At 37.1% G+C, this 20,232-nt stretch overlaps 1 protein-coding gene across 1 annotated transcript in view; it reads left to right on the forward strand.

Moving 5' to 3' along the window:
* akap6 (A kinase (PRKA) anchor protein 6) overlaps positions 1–20,232 on the forward strand; it is a 375,831-nt gene that overhangs the window by 246,848 nt on the left and 108,751 nt on the right. The window contains exon 8 of the mRNA XM_060828958.1: positions 14,385–14,533. Coding sequence (XP_060684941.1) covers positions 14,385–14,533 — 149 coding nt within the window. The remainder of the gene's footprint in view (positions 1–14,384; positions 14,534–20,232) is intronic.

Raw genomic sequence — 20,232 nt, forward strand, 5'->3', positions numbered from 1 at the left:
GACTTGTTGGGCCGAAGGGCCTGTTTCCACACTGTAAGTAATCTAATCTAATCATCTACCAAGGAGATGAAGCAGAATGATGACCCCTTGCTATCATTTTCTTCAACTTTCAGAAAGAGGTTCCATAACAAGGAGAGCCAAGAAAGCCAAGCAGTGGAATTCTCTTCTGCCACTGGTTTCCCCAAGTGCAAGATGTTAGCACCTGTACCCATTACTGACATGCAGTGTTTGTCAATAACAATAAAAACTTCCATTTCATCAATCATCTGTAAATTGTCTGTGATCATCCATGCCAAGTTTCAGGCTCTGTGCTAGACATTCTGGGAATAGCCATCACTTGAGAACTTATGGTTCCTCCCTTCTTGCATGATCTTCAGATGATATCGTGAAATTCTACTGAAGACCAGGGTTACTGCTCAGAATATGACTGATCTCATGTTTATGAAGCCCTCAGTATAACGCAGAATAAAGATACAATGCTCACAGAACCACTGTGGAACAGACCATAGACCTCCTTAGGATGAAATTTCGATACCTGCACTGCTGTGACAGTATAGCCAAGACAGCATGTCCCACATCATTGTCAGATGATGTGCCCTTCACAATTTGAACCAACAAAGAATGGGTGTCCTGGGTTCCGAGGAAATGGTGGATTGACAGTGATCATCTGAGGGTGAAAATGAGGCTGAGGATGTAGACTGGGAAGGCAGAACAGAACATCGTCAAGTACACGCAGCTAGAGATAGTTTAATTGAAATTCCCTTTCAGCTGGGAATGGAGCAGAAGAGCAGAATTAGGCTATTCGGCCCATTGAGTCTGCATTGTGATCATGGCTAATGTTTACAACCTTGTTCTCCTGTCTCCTGGCTCCTGGGAGTAGACTTCCTTTAATTGTTTAGGATTCTGTTGATAATGTGGTAAGCAGCCCCTGCTTAGTGCAAAGGACATGTGGAGCTTGCTGCCATGTCATTCTTGACATTTTTAAACAAATAAATGTTTCATTATTCATTTGATTGTAGGTACAACATCTTTGGGTTATCACTCTTTCAAGTGTCAATGCATTACACCTTACTGACCGTTAGGGAAAAATCAGCAGTCAGTGAAAAGGTAAACTAACATTACATGGCATGAAGATTAGGTAACTCTTAAGTCCTTAGTCAGCATATCAGATCTGAATGTTGTACAACAAAACCATGAAAACAGCAAGTTTCAGACATTCTGAGAAATCATTCATAGATCTTCCATGTTACAGAGTGTGCATAGAGTGCAAAGCTATCCTGAATTGCTAAAACCTCCTGTAGATGTACATTGAACCCAAAAAGGATTAACTTTGTGCAAGATTTCTTGGCAAATCACTGTGCTATAGAGGGAGGATGGACATGTCAACTGCTCTAACAGTGGCTTGGAAGATTTGGGCTGTTGTCCCCAGGGCCTTAAGGCATAAAGGTCTCACGCCTGCCCAGACATTGGCTCACGTTTCTAAGTTTCAACTTTTGCTGGCTTTGCAATCACAATCAAGGGGGAAGTGAAGCAGCCAAGCACCTCTGGAGTATCCCGAGGAGAAGCTTCTGGATGTCCTGCGTGTGACTTCTCTTCCCTGTCTCTCTGAAAGGAAAGGCACCTAGACTGAAGTTCCCTTCAGATTGCCATTAGTGCTGAGTACATGATCTGAAGGATAGAGTGCAAGTCTGTTTGTATGTCTGGCAGGCTGAGACTTCTCAATCTTTCATACTAGCTTGCTGACTTCCTCTGAGAAATCTGCCTACTCTGTGTCTGTGCAATATGATGAAACCATCAATGGTAAGACTATGGATTGTCTTCTACCTGGGCTGAGCTGAGCAGGTGCCTATTCTCCAGCATACTTCCATGTGCCAGAGACCTTGATGTTTCTTCCATGACCAGCTATGGAGTGCTGTCAGTGATGTACTCGCCAGCTTGTCCTCTTGAGTCTAAATGATGGAGTAACCAACAATGTGAAAGGGTCTGAAATGGTGGATAGTGCAAATAAAAGTCTTTCTAGTGCATTCCTTCAGTGATTTCATCCTCAAAGTTTGAGGTGGAGCTGACAGTTACCACTCCTGGCCTCTTTGTGTTGGAGGTTATCTGGGTGTTGGTAGTGCTTGCTTAAGAAGAGAGAGGGATGCTTATTCAATAAGAGAGATAAAAGCTTATTTTGCAGAATTTGAATGAGTTAGCACTGATGCCAATGGGATAGGAGCGCAGATGAGCACAATAAAGCTGAGTGGGTTACTTGGCCATTGTGGAGTCTCCAGTCCCACATAAGTGATCATGTTCTTCTCTGGCTAAATCAAGAATTCTTTTCGTCATTCTGTGAGGGGCCTGGTGCTGCCATTGCTGCACTTCACCTTTCATATCCAATTATGAATCAATGTTTTCTGTGGTAGACTACGATACCATATGACACAAAAGCAGAATTAGGCCATTCGGCCCTTGGGGTCTGCATTGTGGCCATGGCTGATATGTTTCATAACCTCATTCTCCTGTCTTCTCCCCATCCCAATCAAGAACTGTTTTCTCTCTCTTAAATATACTCAGTGACTTGGATTCTGCATTCTACAGATTTACCATCAAGAATTCTTCCTTATCTTAGTTCAAAACATTTGTCCCTTTATGCTAAGACTGTGCCCTCAGATCCTAGTCTTTCCAACTTGTGGAAACATCTTCACATCCACTCTACCTAGGCCTCTCAATAGTCTGTAAATTTCAATCAGATCTACCTTCATCCTTCTTAACTCCATCTAGTACAGACCCAGGATCTTCAATTGCTTCTAATATGATAAGCCCTTCATCCACAGAACCTCCTGTAGATGCCCTTCAATGCCAATACATCCTTCTTTAGATACGGGCCCAAAGCTGATCTCAGTATTCCAAATATCACAAGAGTGCTTCAGATTTCCAAAGCCTTTCACCATCTAGAAAATAGTCTTTGCCACTTTTCTTTCCCACACTTTCCCACATTGTATTCCATCTGCCATTTCTTTGCCCACTCTCCTGTCAAAATCCTTCTGTAGCCCCCCAGCTTCCTCAACACTACCTGCCTCTCCTTCTATCTTTGGGTCATTTGCAAACTTAGCAACAATGTCCTCAGTTCCTTTGTCCAGATCATTAACGTATAACTTGAATAGTTGTAGCCCCAACGTAGACCTGTGGAACTCCACTAGTCACTAGCTGCCATTCTGAAAAAGACCTCTTTATGCCTTTTCTTCCTTTCACCAGTCAGCCAATACTCTATCATTACTCTCACCTTGTTCTTAGCATCATGAGCTCTCATCTTAATTCACAGCATTCTGTGCAGCATCTTGTCAAAGGCCTTCTGGAAATCCAAATAGATCACGCCCATGTTCTTTGTCGAACTTGTTTGTTACCTTCCCAAATAATTCTAACAGATTTGTCAGGCATGACCTCCCCTTGGCAAGGCTATGGTAAATCAGCCATATTTTACCATACACTTCCAAGTGTTCCACAATCTCATTCTTAATAAAGGACTCTATAATCTTACCAATACTGAGGTCAGGCTTACTAGCCTATACTTTCCTGCCTAACACCTTCCTTCCTTCTCAAACAGGGATTTTATAATAGACACTTTTCAGTCCTCTGGGACCCTCTCTGACTCCAGGGTTTCTTGAAAGATCATCACCAATGCCTCCACAATCTCTCAGCTATCACCTTCAGAATTCTGAGGTGTAGTACATCTGACCTGGGTGATTTATCCATCTTTAAACCTTTCAGCTACCCCAATATCTTCTCCTTCATCAGAGCTACTATGCTCACGTCTGCCCTCTGATTCTCTTCAAGTTCTGGTACACTACTGGTGTCTTTCACTGTGAAAACTGATGCAAAGCACTTTTTCAATTCCTTTGCAATTTCTTTATTCCCCATTACTACTTCTCGTGCCTCATTCTCAAGTGGTCCAATATCCATCATTGCCTCCCTCTTACTTTTTTTTATATCTAAAAATACTCTTGCATTCTTCTTTTATATTACTAGCTAGCTTACTCTCACATTCCATCTTCTCCCCCCTTATTGCTTTGTTAGTTATCCTCTGTTGGTTTTAAAGTTTCCCAATCCTCTGGCTTCCCACCAGGCTTCACCATATATTCCTGATGAAGGGCTTATGCTCGAAATGTCGAATTCCCTATTCCTGAGATGCTGCCTAACCTGCTGTGCTTTAACCAGCAACACATTTTCAGCTGTGATCTCCAGCATCTGCAGACCTCATTTTTTACTTCACCATATTTTATGCTTTTTCATTTGTTTTTATGTTGACCCTGACTCCCTTGTTAGCCATGGTTGCATTGTCCTCCCCTTCTTCCGTGGGATGAATTTCTGCTGTGTCTCCTGAATTAGTTTCAGAAACTCCTGCTTTTGCCGCTCCACTATCTTCCCTGCTAAGCTCCTGTTCCAATCAACTCTAGCCAGCTCCTCCCTCATGTCTTTACTCAGTTGTAACATCATTACATTGGATTCCAATTTCTCTGTCTCAAAATACAGGGTGAATTCTACATTTTATTATGGTCACAACACCCTGGGGGTTCCTTCACATTAAACACTCTAATTAAGTCTGTCTTATTACACATTACCAAATCCAGAATTGCCTGTTCCCTTCTGGATTCTATCACAATCTGCACCAAAAGAACCATCTTGTAGACATTTCATGAATTCCCCTTCTTGAGATCTGCTACCTACCTAATTTTCCCAGTCCATCTGTCTATTGAAGTTCTCCCATGATTATTGTAATAGTGCATTTCTTACATGCCTTTTTATAATCATCTGATTTATTTTCTTCCTCACATCCTGACTACTGCAAAAAGGATTGTACACAACTCCCATTAGAGATCTTCAACTCTACACACACAGATTCTACACCTTTCAGCTCTATATCACTTCTTGCTATCAATTTAATTTTATTTCTTACTACAAGGCAACCCTGCCCCTCTGCCCATCTGCCTGATGTGTATCCTTGAATATTTAGGTTCCAGCCCTGATCCCCTTGCAGCTAATCTCTAGGATATCCACAACATCATACCCATCAATTTCAATCTACATGACAAGTTCTTTACCTTGTTTCATATACTACATGCATTTAAGTATAACACCCTTATTGTTGCATTGACTGGCCCCTTCTCATAGTCATCTCCTTACCTGCTGTAGCTGAAATTTGATTTCTAATCATTTTCATATTCTTTATTCTATTACTTGCTCTGGAAGCTTTAATAACCTCATCTGAGTCCTCCTTTAGCTTTTTCCATAATTTTCCATGCAACTAACCCCTTCCCCAGCTCATTAATTTTAAGCCCTATCCACAGCCCTAGTTACATGATCCACCAGGACTCTGGTCCCAGTATGATTCAGGTGGAGCCTGTCCTATTGGAACAGCTCCCTCCTTCCCTACTGATGCCAATGTCTGATGAATTCAAATCCATTTTGCCCACAACAACCTTTGGTCCACATATTTACCTCTTTTTCAACTCTGTCTCAATTTTCTCATGACTCAGATAGGAATTCAGAGACTACTACCTTTTTTGGTTCTGCTTGTCAATTTAGCCCGTAGCTGCTCATATTTTCTCAGTAGATTCTCTTTCTTCTTTCTACCTTTTTGGCTCCTCTGCAGCTCAGATGAGATAACTTGAACTGGTGAGACAACTGGAAGGATTGAGTATGATGAGCCTGGATGGAAGTACAGTTAATGGTGATGGAGGAGTAAGAGATATGGTGAAGTGTCCCCTGTGAGTAAATAGGAAGTACAGAGGGCAGGAAGAGTTGATTAATTGGAAGAATGAGGTGGGTGAGGTTGAAGTTCAACTGTTGAGTAGGCATGTTACATGGAACGTTTTAAGTTGTAATCCATGAGCTTAGATGAGTGTACAGTGCCAGCATTAGGGCGAGTTGTGGCCCTGTAAGGGTTAGGTAGCAGAGAAAAAACTGGAGGCACTTACCCTTGAGTACAGAAGATAATTGATATTTTTCCTGTATTTCAGGGCATTCCTTTTAAATCTCTTCACAGCACTAGTCCCAGGCTGCTATCTGGGTCCAGACTGGCTTTGTTAGGCAGTGTGACCTACTATGGCAGTCAGCAGGATTCTGCCCTCCAACACGACCAGGTCCACGTTCATGAAGCAGGCAGGTTTATGGGCCATGACCTCAGTTATAATGGTCAGGCAAAACAACATCCTGACTTGCAACATCTGGAGTGGTGTGCAGCTTTGCTTTAAATATAGTGTCAGTCACATGAACAACAGCCTCAGCAATGGCAAACACTTCTACATCTCTAGCCATGTAACATGAGAGGTGGTGTGGAGGAGATATGAAGGGTGTCTTTGACTTCTTCTTTGCAGATTTTCCATCTGGGACAAACAGCCTTATTACCCTGGAAAATCTTTTCTATTATCCATCTCGGCACCCAGCTGCTCATGTGACTGCCCCCAAACATCTGCCAGGGTTGGTGGACATGGTTCCCATTACACTTTATACTCTCAGAATGCAAATCAGAACATCCAGAGTATTTTCTCCCAGGTTGAGTTTGCAAAGCTGGAACTCTTCCTGATTCTGTGCCCTAACTCTTGAACAAAAATTCAGGCCACAATATTACCTAAGCATTTTAATCCCAGAAAACAATGGACTTATGTCAGGTGGGATGTTAAAGTGTTCAAAAGTTGAATCCCACCTAAACTGCTTCTAACTCACCTGGGTTTATTGACAACCAACCTGCTCCCAGGAGACAAAACAGCAATTTATGTCTTATTAATATGGCTAACAGCCTCATATTGATCCAAAATTTTCAATTTGAATTTGACTGTACCTTGGAAAGTTCCGCTGCTTACATGCTGAATCCAGCATTCCTGCCTCACTGAACCTCCACTAACTACCTACATTCTCCTCACAAGGGCCTACAACTTCTCACCCATCTTCTGAACATTCCCCATAGTCTCCAGTTAACCTTCAGCCTCCAATCATGGGCAACTCCAATCTCCAATCAAGCCCCATTCTACACCATCCCTGCCCCATTTTCTCATCCAAGAAAAAAAGATAGAGAAAGAAAACTTCAAAAAAAAGAGCAAAAAGATTGTTTTCCAGAATGCAGATATAGGATCTCTCTCAGTTTTGCAAGATTAATCACTTGATCTTTTTTGTAATTCACTCTGGAAATTGTAGAAATCTGGAGAGTTCACTGTCAAATCTGACAACTCCTTCTAACCAGCTTCAAAACTATGTAAATTAAGCAACTAAATTTCAGAAAGTGAATCTTCTTATCATAATTGTAGCTGAAAAGAGATTAATCCTTACCAAAAAATAAACTAAACACCCCATGGTTATTGCATTAAATGCTTCTAGGGTTAAGAGTCAATTATGTTTTTAATGCAAGTTACAAAGCTTTGAGTCTGATTCCTAGGGCAGACATCCAATAAAGCTGTTAAATCAACTTCCATCCCCTAAAAGGAAAAAAAGATCTGATTGTCACAAAATACTTTTTTAAAAAATAGCCCAGCACCACCCAGATGGAACATACCCTGTAGGTTGAAGAAATTTTAAAAAAGACATGTGTTAACCCTCCTAAGGGGACCTTATAGGAATGACATGATAGCTCCATATATCTTTGCTTCCCTGTCTCAACCAATCTAAAATTTTTAATGTGTACCCTCTAGTTACATTTTCCTTATAACACAGCACGACTATTGTGCAGAAAATGCTGCAGTGGTGCGTGAAGTAATAATGAACAAAGGTGGAAGCAATATGTGCTTATGTGAAAAGCTTATCCTTGTTGCCATATTACTCATGAATTTGTCAGAGACCATGTAAAGAAGTCATAAGAATGCAGCATTGAAAAGTGCACCAGTTTATGATCACATTAATGGGCTATTTGTTCTAAATCTGGACACTAGACAGCAAAGAGCCTCTCAGTTGATATACTCCTTTGTTTGACTCTAATGGCTCTATTGCTGAGGGATCAGACTGACACATTCATACCTGTGCATCAAGGTGCTAGCTTTGTTTTCATGACATCTCATTTACTTTTATTTAAAATATCTCCTCTGTGATATTAAGATAAACAGTAATCACTGTTAAAAGAAATTAAGTGTTACAACAAAGAAGCAAAATCTCATTTTCTGCTTGAAGAGCAGGAAAGCATTATGTTTCTTTGGGTGTCTCAGAGATTCAATCTAATTTAATTCTCTGTCGTTTCTAAATAAACACTCTTAAAACCTTGCTCATCCTTGGGAATAAGGATGATAGGGGTAATCAATATTTCTAGCATTTTAATTAAAGCCGTTAGTGGAATAAATCCATTTAATTATCCATTAATGAAATACAAGGTCATTTACCTGACAGGAACTTTGAAGGTTGATTATTAGACAAGAAAAAAAAGCAAATAAACTCCATGTCAGAATCATTTAGTAGTAAGATATAAGGTTAACAACAATTTTAGACTTTTTCATTTTTTGAAGGGATTTTTAACTTTTCCTTTATGACACTGTGAAGCTTGTTGCAGACAATTGTGAAAACATAGATGTGACCTTAATTAAAGCTTTCTGTTGTGAATGTTACTTTGCAATCCTAAGAGCTGAACTGAAAGCTATTGATTTTTAAACTGCTAAGTCCTTAGGAATGGCTTTGAAAAAAAATAAGGAATTTTAGATTAATGGGTATTTAATCATAGGGTTATGGTATAATATCTGAGATCCATCTTACAGACATCCATTACAATGTGACATTGTCTTCTTTTAGAATTTTAAACAAAACAGTATCATTTTATGATGGAATTTCTCAGCAGAAGTAAAAAGATTTTAGCCAAATCAAAACTCTGTAATTTGTCTATGTACAAAAGGTCAGTATGCAATACTCTGATTCAAAAGGTTTTGTGTTGCCTGTCTTGTAATATAGGTTGGAAATTTTTTTAAAAACACCTTCTATACCTTTTGTTCTTGCTTAACTTAATTAGCCCATCTTCCTGGTCAGTGAAGTGTATCTCTTTATACCAGTTGTCTGACTGATCTTTCACAATTGTTCTTTTGTCTTTCATCATCAGGTATTAAAATCAATCTCCCTCTATTACTACTCCTGCGAACATACTGCAGGCTTTTAAAATCAATGACGTTCACTCTCTCTGTTAAAATACCCTTTCGCCATAGACATTAGTTTATTCTGCAATGTTCTGCTAACTTTAGTCTATCATGTCAGAAAAGAGGTTTTCAATAATCTTGGTCGATTTGTAGAACATGCAGGTATTGGACTGTAAATCAGTGAAAATTATATTTCTTGTAATATTTAAATAGTGCAACTTATTCCAACATTGAGACTACTTTGAGTCATGACAATTTTTAATTGAGTTTTTAGAATATTATATATTGAAAAGACTAAAATGATAAATACTAAAATATTAAATTCTACAAGGAAATTGTGTTCTATCAATTTTATTGCATTTTGCAGTCATGCCATGAAGTAATAATGAGTGGCATCAGATTGAAATAGCTATCCCGGTGTTTGCATTATAGATTTCTGCTAAATATTCCAAAAGTACCATTCACTTCCCAGTAGCCTTAACAAATCTCTTTGCCAATTTGGGATATAATTTGAGAAACAGAATTTATTTTTATTCTCAGTGTACTCTCAGCTTGAAAATTTTAGTGATGACATTAAGATCAGCTTTTTACATGTCATCTAATGCATTGCTAATTAAGGTTTGCATGTTCATTAAAGCTTAGGCCAATGTTAATTACATATATTAATGGAATCTTGTGTAACACCTGCCTAAAGCAATGGCCTTTAATCTTCCAAATATCTCAATTGAAGCTGCTGTGGTTACGAGTTTTTCATAATTTGAATTCAACATACAAGCATGTACCTTTTTGAGCGTCTTTTGCATTTTTTCAATGCATATATTATATGCATGCCTGTAATTTTAAAATCCTGAAGAGTTTATTAATGCTTGTCACTAGAGGCACTGAATTTTTTTATCTATGTAAAATATATGTTACATTTGCCATCTGTTTCTCTGATAGTCCTTTCCTGTTTGTTTAACTCCTGTGGAGCATTTTCAAATTTTCAAATACACTTGAAGTCTTTCTTTTCATTGCTTCTAACTCTATAAAGCAGAAAAAAAATAGAATTTTGCTACTGGTTAGTTCAAATAAATAAGTAGGTAAACCTTTTAAAGGTATCGAAGAAAGGTGTTACTGTTACCATTTCCAAACCACAAAATGTTTCTAACATGTTTTCCACCATTGATTTTAAGGATTTCTGTTTAATCTCTAAAACGGTCATTTTGTTTCTTTTTGTTCTTTTTCAATCAAAAGCAAAGATTATTTAATATTAGGCCGAATATTTGTAATTATTGACAGGCCTTGTAAGAGTATATTTAACTATACAATTGACAGAACACTGTAATCTTCAATGATGTATGAATGATTGATGTTTACATATGCTACCACCAGAGTACATGTTAGAGCTTACAGCAATCAGAAAATTCATTGTGAGCATACAGAGCAGGGTATGAATAGTAAATGATAATGGTTCCTACTGGCAATGCTTTACATACCTCTTCTGATTGACAGAATATCCAACAGAGAAACCACAAGAGACTTCCAGTTCAGGAACTTTCTTGCAGATAGTAAATTGGTGTTGGCATACACACAAAATAAATTACATGATTCAGCAGATTTCAAATCTGAACCTAAAACTCTGGAGACAGAAGTAAATATTCATCAAACAGTTGAACTTTAGATTGATTTTATTTTGCATTGACAAGACTGTGTTAGTTTTAAGCCACAAATTTAAACCTTGCACTCAGATTTGTAAAAGTCAAGAAACCCAGTAGCCTGCATATGGAATGGAAACATCTCAATAAGGAATATTAAAGGGAACACATCACTTATTGCAGAGTGTGAGAGGGGCACAGGTAGAATGCTACTTAGAAGTAAATGCTTTATGTTTTGCCCTGAATTATTAAGGCTACAAAACTGTAATTAACAGATGCCAAACTTGTAGCTCAATCTCTCACTTACATTGTTAGTAGATTGTCACACAAATGATCATTAAGCACATGATGCACAAGCTATTAGTGCATACAATGTTTCATTTTACATTTGTTGATAATAGCAAGGAAATATCTATAAGAAATATATATTGCAGTTAATGAAAGAAAGTAAGTAAGTACAGGACTAAATAGCAAGTATAAATATTTCAGATATGAAAGATATGTTGCAGGTCCAAATACTTAATTAATTTCTAAGTTGGAGGCCCAGTAGACTTACTAAATGTCATAAAATATCTTATTTGATATTGCAACAGTCAACTGCATGCAATGTGAAACCCCAGCAATGCAAGACTGGTTCCTCCAGGGGTCAGACTTTACTCCTTTGTGGATTCTGGCCAGCACCTAAAAACAGACCTATACTTCAACTTTAATCTTGCAAACCTTCAGTAGAAGCTACCTTACAATATACATACAAAATCATTAGACACCTCCACAGAATGAATAGAAAAATTCAACTCTTAGGAGGAATCATGTCATGTTGAATCTGTTGATTTCCACTACATGCCTATATCACAGAATTAAACATTTTGGCTATGACTGAAAAGAGTTTGTTTGTTGTATGAGTAACACCGTCTTGATTTTTTTTCCAATTATCTTACTTGTAACTGAACTTATTTAGACTGACCGTAATTTTCTGACAATGTGACATTTGCCACATCCAGGATTAAACCAGAGAATGTGCAGAAACATTTAATTAAGTCTTTGGTGCATGAAACCATAATTAAGGGATAATGGTGTGTTCCATAGAGCACTATCTCACTCACTAGATAATATTAAGCTCACAGTGAACATAATGGTATAACTTGTGTCTCATTGTGACCTCAAGGCAAAAGTGTTGTGTGAATGGCTGGGCAGTAATGTTTTGATTGATTTTCATAGAAGTCTATTCAGTGAAGTGTATAATTCCATAGGAACTTTAAAAATAAAACTATACTTTAACACATCTGTGAAACCTAAACTTCCCACCCTCAGTTTCTCACATTACAATCTACTAATTGGTCAATTATCTTTTGGAAACAAGCCAATGAAGATAACAACTGGAAAGCTCTTACAAAATTCCTGAATGAATGATGGTAAATAAGTGCTTTATACATATTTTGGTTTTGTGGTTGGTATAAGGAAAATATTTAGATTTTCCTGAAGTAATGAAAATAAATAGCCAATTTGAACTCTAATTCAGGTTTATTGCACTGCTCCAGCGAAGCTCAGCGCAAGCTGGAAGAGCAGCACCTCATTTTTCATTTGGGAACTCTACAGTCTTCTAGTCTCAATATCAAGTTCAGCAATTTTAGGACTTGAAGCATCTTCTCCGATGCCCTTACCCCGACCCTCACAACAGACCTCGTTATCGCACATTCTGCCATTACACAATGACCCATTGATAGCCACTATAGTCCCCATTAACTATTAATCTCCGAGCCTGATTATTATCCACTCCTTTGTCTGTCCAACTGTTGTCTCTCTTTGGTTCTATCTCTAACTATCATTTCCTCTTTTCCCCCTCCCTCCTACTCCATCTTGTGCATAAAAAAATTTTTCCTAGCTACCAATAGTTCTGAGGAAGAGTCACGATCTGAAATGTTAACTCAGATTTCTCTTCATAGATGCTGCCAGACCTGAGCTTTTCCAGCAATTTCAGTTTTTGTTTCTGATTTACACAACCTACAGTTCATTAAGTTTTTACTTACCAATTTGAACAGTGAAATCCTATAATGAGTTGGTACATTTGGGCAAATCACATGTATGTCAAACAGGGATAGCCTCATAAAATAATATGTTTAAAGCACATCATATAATAATAGTGAATACCTGCCAAATTTTGCAACTTAATATGTTTTCAAAATGTCCTTATTACTTCTACATTACTTATTTTTGAAGTGTAGACAAACAAGTAGTCTATTTGTGCAAAGTTGATGAGGATTCCAGGATTCTTAACATTCTCCTGTACAGGCAGAATGGGCCTTTGGCATTTTAGCACCTCTGACACTCCAGCAATGCCTCTGTATTGCACTCAATTGTCAGCTTAGTTTACGTACATATGTTGGACTGAGCCTAGATCCCACAAATTTCCAACATGGAGGTGAAGGGGAATCATTCAGCTGAGGAGACAATGCACATGGTTGAATGGGACAACTTGCAACTGTATTTGCACATCACAAATTGGAAAACTAAATTGCAATTCATCATATTGTAATTCACAGTTTGATGACGCACCCAAATCATTGAGAAAAGGCGCTTGCTTCCATTGAGATTAATGGGTGAATTGAAGACAGCCAGTGTCTCATACAGCGGCAACATTTCTACGCTCGTTTAAACTGTGGCAGATTATTAACTGAGAAAGGATTGGAGATGGTCTATCTGCCCACTGCTCCTGTTATGGGAAAAATGTTCAGCAAGGGGAGTGAGTCAACAAAAAACATTCAATCACAAAAGTGACACAAGAAACTGAGATTGAAAGCAAGATTATTGTAGAAATTCTAACAGCAGCATTTTCATAGTGCAAATAAAACACAACTGAGATTCTTTGAAAGGTTGCAATTGGATTTTTTTAAAACTCTGGTTTGTTTTGCATTCATGTTGAAAGGTATGGTAGCAATATCTAGGATATAGGTAAATTAGTTGTGTCATGAACAGAGTCTATGTAACATAGTTCATCTGAAATGAGAATGCCAATGAATGCTACTGGGGAAAGATTATAGTCTGAAGCCAGATTTAAAAAATGCGGAATTGAAATAGAATGGAAAACATTGTAAGTAAAATATTAATGATTGTGAAAGTGGTGTGGGATTACCTGAAAAAAATCTGTCCTAAACTATAAGGTGATGCTTGCAAATTACTTCTGTGAATAAATTGTGACAATCAGGACTATGCAACATAGCAGGGCTGCTAGAATTAAGTGATCTAAGCTCTTGAAACTCTGGTGACAAAGTTGAATGAATACTATTGTAATATCAGCCGACTGAACTAAATCCTGACATTGTAAAATCACTCCCACACTTTGCCTTGACTTGCCTTGGAGACAAGAAATTGTAAGCAACCTTAATTGTTAACCCACTGAGTACTGCATTTCATTTGAATCTTGCTAAATGTGAGCTTGGCTTCTGTAAAATTATACAGTTGAATTATACACAAGGGAGTGAGAATACATTACTCATTTTGTCTAAAACCTAAGTATGCCATTTTAGTGATGCATTGCTCATATACTCTCAGGATTCTCAAAGGATAATATCTGAAATCCCTGCATTGGAGTTTAGGATTCAGAGAATATTCTGAGCTGTTGATGAATGCTGAGTTATTTATATTTATTAGTTACATACACCTCTGTTTCTAGGGAGAAATACAGCTTATCAACTTAGAGACCAGGAGAGATGCTGTGGAACAGATGTCACTGAAGCTTTATAGCGAGCAGTACACGACTCACAACAATAGAAAACAAGAATTTGCTGCAATGTCAAAAGTCAATCGGGTAGATACTTACAGGTATGGGATTTATTGTAACATTAATTTTTATTTAATCTATAATTGCCAGGATTAATTAATTCATGAACTGCATTACAAACCATTATTCAGTACATAGTAATATATATTATTCTTTATTAATTAAAGATACTGCGCAATTCTGCTGTAAGCCCATATCAGGCCTTAGTAAATTAAGTAAGCCTACTCAAGATGTTAAAGTAGATGATAAAATGCCAACTTAAAGCTAGGTCTTAAGTGCCATTTTTCATAGCCCCCTGCCACTCGAACCCATGATGGACAAAGGACTTTATTGAGTTTAATATTAGAATCTTCACCTCTTCAGACATTCTGTTTATTTGCTTTTAGTAAAATATTCCATCATTGCACATGTTTTGGAAACTCTAAAATAACTGCTGTTTTGCTTTGAGTGTTACAATTTACTCCATCTTGATGTCTTATATCTCAGGGTGTGTAAACAACAGGAGAAAGACTAATAAGACGCCAGTGTTATTGAAAATACATCAACACATTTAGGCCAATCACATTACAGGGATTTCTGAGGGGCTTTCTTGTATCTTAACATAGTTCCATTAGAGATTGGAATTATAAAGAACTCCTATGCATTGCAAAAACAGCATGCTTCCTGATGAGGAAAGAATTGCACTGGTCTCTACACATTGCAAACAGCATCAGTCCATCAAAAAGGGCATGATTATGCTTACACTATACATAACAGTTGGAGCAATTTTGTTTGTTCTCCTTATTTCACTATTTTGTAGTTTTGCACATTTATATCTGATTTGATTTATGAAAAGAATCCCCAAATTGGGAGCAAAAGTGCTGCAAGCAAGGAAGAATTATATTTATGTAGTGCCTTTCATTATTTCAGGATATCTTACAGTGCTTTATGATTCAATATCATTGTAGTCACTGTTGAAATGTAGGAAATCAGAAAAAAATTTTACATAGAGTAAGTTCCAAGTGCAATATGATCATGACCAGAAACTCTAAATCAGTGATGTTGGTTGAAGAATATTTATTGGTTTAATCATCGTCAAAGAACACCATAGGATCTTTTCTGCTCAGCCAAAGACAAACAGAACAATGGCTTAACTTTTACCTCAGTGTTCCATTGGAGCATCAGTTTAGATTTTGTGTACAGGTGTTTGGAATGAGTTTTAAATTACCTATCCTCTACCTCAGAGGCTAGACAGCTACCAGTGACCAACTGACACTTAAGATAATGTAATTTTGTGTAGGGGGCACATTGCTGATTGTAAGTCAGAAATGCCAGTGAAACCTATCAAGTGGACTAAATTCCAGTGAGACGTGGTACTGGAACAAAATGTGCTCATCCACTAAGTGGTGCACATTTACAGTAATCAAAGCAAAAGCTGTTGTCTTTGAGTTCACACTTTTATATTAGCATTGCACCTGACTTGGTAATCTAAAGAACAGACAGGTAAGTTAACCACATCCTGTATATACTCATGTATAAATCGATCTCATGTTGACGTTGACTGCTTACTTTTGGCCAAAAGTCTCGTAGTTTCCAGATATCTCGTGTACGAGTCGACCCTACTATATCGCATTATTTTGTATTTATTCATTCATACCAGTAACTCTATTCATCGCTCTGAATTTATTATATCACATCTCAATTCATTCATTCATAACTCTACCGCACTTGATTTACTACAGCACATTTTGATTGATTCATTCATTCAGACCAGTACTAAGTCTATTGGTACTTGTCACACTTTGTTCACAAACATCTAAAAGTTAATATCGCCAAAAAGTTAATCATTTTAATTGTGCCATTATATCTAAATATTAGCTAAATATATCTTTAGTTCTTTGACAAATGTGTTAATATTGCTGAGGTTCATAACATAACATTGCTGAGGTTCATGGGAGGAAAATGGAAGAATTTGGCAGGAAAGTTCAAGACGTTTACACATTCAGAACTTAATAAATGTTTCATTTTAAGTGAGTCATTATACCAGGCCATGATGTTGTTGAACAGTGTGACTTTGCAGGATTTCAATGAATCTTCGACATGTTACATTTTCATACCAGTCTCTTACTTTTATCCAATAATTACCTTCACCATAATTCATTGTGCTTTTCTTCTTTACCCAGGATTAGTTATGTGACCAAAATGACTTTTGCTACAGCAGCATGCGCTTCAGCCCCTCAAAACTTATGTCCGTGTAATAGTTAAACCCCGAATTTCAGCTTTAGAAAACCATCTTCAAAATTCAACCTATACACGAGTATATATGGGACATAATACATTCAAGCAATGAAATGACCAAGTTTGTTGGATTTGAATTTTCTTAAACTTTCTATGAAGTATCAGATCTGACTGAAGCCGTTAAGGAAAGTTCTTTTCAGCTACTCTGATAAGAAATGATTCTACGACAGTTTCAGACAGAAAGTCTTTTCCTTCCTAATCATGAAAAAGTTATGCATTCAAGCATATTCAAGAAATTTTGTGCTCATAATCTGAGGTGATAATTTAGCAGAGTACAGCTCAGAATTAGGCGCATCTGTTTCCCTACGTAACAAGAATATCTTCATTTGAAACATACTTTTCCAGTTATAAAGGCCTTTGGGGGGGAATGAATCATGAAAGACACTATATAAATGCAAATTATTTCTTTCTATTTATACAAACTTTGAATTTCTATTTTGACGTCCTTTCCATGGGAGTTTTCTATGGACATTTCCATCTGTATCCCAGTATCAGATGCTTAAAGGGAATAATTGGAAGAGGAAAACATGCAGGATAACACTGCACAAATAGAAAAGCAACTAAGAGATAGCTTTCTGACAGGCTTCAAAGAGTATGATTTTCATTGAGGGCATTTTAGAAGAGGTCTTCTGAAGATGGCAATGGTTCAGTGGGGAGGTAGAAAAGGAGCATTCATCCATTGCAAACTAGACTTCAAATGACATTCGTTGGAACAATAAATTTCTTCTCAAAAGGGGGTTTTACAGTCTGTACATGTGTATATTTACGAGTATTTCTTTTTTCAACTACCTCTGCATTACTTTTTCTATGGTGTGGAGGAGCTGGTGTTGGACTGGGTTGGACAAAGTTAAAAATCACACAACACTAAATTATAGTCCAACAGGTTTATTTGGAAATACTAGCTTTCGGACCACTGCTCCTTCATCATGTAGCTGTGGAACAGAATCATAAGACACAGAATTTATATGAAAAGATTACAGTGTCATGCAACTGAAATGATATATTGAACAAACAATATATATTGATACAGTGATATATTGTTCAATATATCATTTCAGTTGTGTGACACTATAATCTTTTTCCATAAATTCTGTATCTTATGATCCTGTTCCACAGCTACCTAATGAAGGAGCAACGCTCTGAAAGCTAATACTTTCAAATAAATGTGTTGGACTATAACCTGGTGTTGTGTGATTTTTAATTTCTTCCTACTGTGCCATTCCAAAGGGCTTTCTGAGCTTGAGGAATAGCTCCCCCCCAAAAAAAATTAAAACACACAAACTAGACCTTGAATTAGGCATCAGCATTCTCAACCTGAAGCCATTATAAACTGCACTACATAACAAGCAAATGAAAGAGCAAATATAGACAGTCTGAAACACAACACCAGGTCCAAGCCTCTGCCTTAAAGAGGAATACAGCTTTATTACAGGAGGTCTGGCATTAGATGACTGATGATGATAAGCTGTGCAAGCATTGCATACCAATAAAGGTTGATTAATTTAGTCCTTAGTTACTCTTTGATGCTCAGCTGGGGAGTAATTCAATGAGCTTCCAAGCATCTGATTGTATCACTTGTAATCTAATCACGAGAATGCATGTAAAGATTGGTCATGATGACTTAAATGTTCTTTCTGCCATTGTGGAGGAGTACCCTTAACTTGACAGTTAACTTGGTGTTTAAATTGGGAATTATCAAGGAAAGGGATTGAATTCACCCTTCAGTACTTTGCCTTTCTTCATGTTTCTTTGCTTATAAAGATAACAAGGAGCTATTCTGCTGTAGAGTTCACACAGTCAAAAGAGGGAACCCTGGTAATGGACCCTTTGCTATCACAGTGGCATCAGAACTAATGCTCCCTTACAAATCAACACAGTTAACTCAATTGGATTGGAGATGGCACATAGGCTGTGAGTCTCATTCAGTCTTGGTCTTTATCAGCTATGTCAAAAAATGAAGAGGGTAAAGCTTGTACTTAACTTTGAAAGTGCTGTTAAAGCTTAAGGAAGATATATCATGTAGGACTGGAGATAATTCATGAAGTCTCGAAATTGATTTAGCACTGATGTATTGTAAAAATAATATCAAAAGATATTTCTTGCAACTTGATGTCATTTTTTTTATTGCAGTACCATTAATATTTTTTTGAAAAATCATTTAACTCAATTTATAAATATAAATCATTTGTGAATTGTCAGATTATAAGCTAGGGATACATAAAATAAATTGAATTTGAAATCCAAATCTGTAATATGAAAATGTTAATGAGTACTTGCTATTTATTTTGATCCATGCGCAGTTATGCTACATGTATGGGACACTGTTTCAAGGGGAAGATAGTGACAATATACTTTGAAGGGTTCAACATTACATTCAGGAGCTTTAGGAGAAATTGTACTCTATATTTGAAGCATATTTCAAATGTCTCCATCAATCCAATGTGCTGCTTTTGTTTACTCAGGTTGAAACCAAAGTCAAAATTGTGTGAAATTCATGTTTTGAATTACCTTGGATTTTTATTAACATATGAAATCCCAGAGAATTCATGCTGTTGCCCATTGAACAGATCATTAAACTTGTAACAGAAACAACTCTTTTATTAAGAATTGCCGAGTGGAACATCTATGTTTGCTGCAACATTTAAGTCATGTGTTCATTATATCAAATTATGAATACGTTTCATATATTACAGATTTTGTTTTCTGATGAAGACTAGCTCTCTTTCCATTTACTGGCATTGAACTCCTTATTGAGAAGACTTTAATGGTAATTTTTGTTATGGATTGGTCAGCATACAGTCCTGTGGATGCACATGAGTGTCAGATTTAAGTAAATCTTGAGAACTGTACGTTGGTTTGTTGATGTGTGAATCTTTCACAATTACCACTGCTTACTTCATCAGGGTGTTGGAGCTGAGTTGTAAACCAGAGAGTTCGGTTAACTCAGGCAATGTGCTTTGAACTGAACATGGCTTTAATCCTTTTAAGCCCCTCAATCTAATGATTTATTTAATGCAAACCTTACAATCTTCCTTTGAATTTTAATGATTACTGTCTTTTTGAGAATTCCTCACTTTGACTTTATGGCCTCACTTTTGCATCAAGCATGTCTATGGGGAGCACCTGTCGAGTGCTCCATCCAGCTCTTGTGAGTGGTTTGGCATACTCACTCATGCCCAACTAAAATGTATGTCTGATATACTTTCATCTTCTCAGAAAACCTTTGGCTGTAGGCTTGCCTTCTGTGCTGTTGACCCTCTTGTTTATTGATATACATCTATGCAGTTGATATTCTGATGAAAATGCTGAATTGAATTGGGACTTTTAAACCAATACTGAGGCAATGAATCAAATTCAGTGATCATTTCCATAATATGGTTTATCATATATCGTTGATACACATGGATGAAGTGACAAAAAATAATGTTTATGGGTTTATCTTGGTTAACACTGAATTATATTA

This window comes from Hemiscyllium ocellatum, chromosome 8 (assembly GCF_020745735.1).
Source record: "Hemiscyllium ocellatum isolate sHemOce1 chromosome 8, sHemOce1.pat.X.cur, whole genome shotgun sequence".
Taxonomy (NCBI): domain Eukaryota; kingdom Metazoa; phylum Chordata; class Chondrichthyes; order Orectolobiformes; family Hemiscylliidae; genus Hemiscyllium; species Hemiscyllium ocellatum.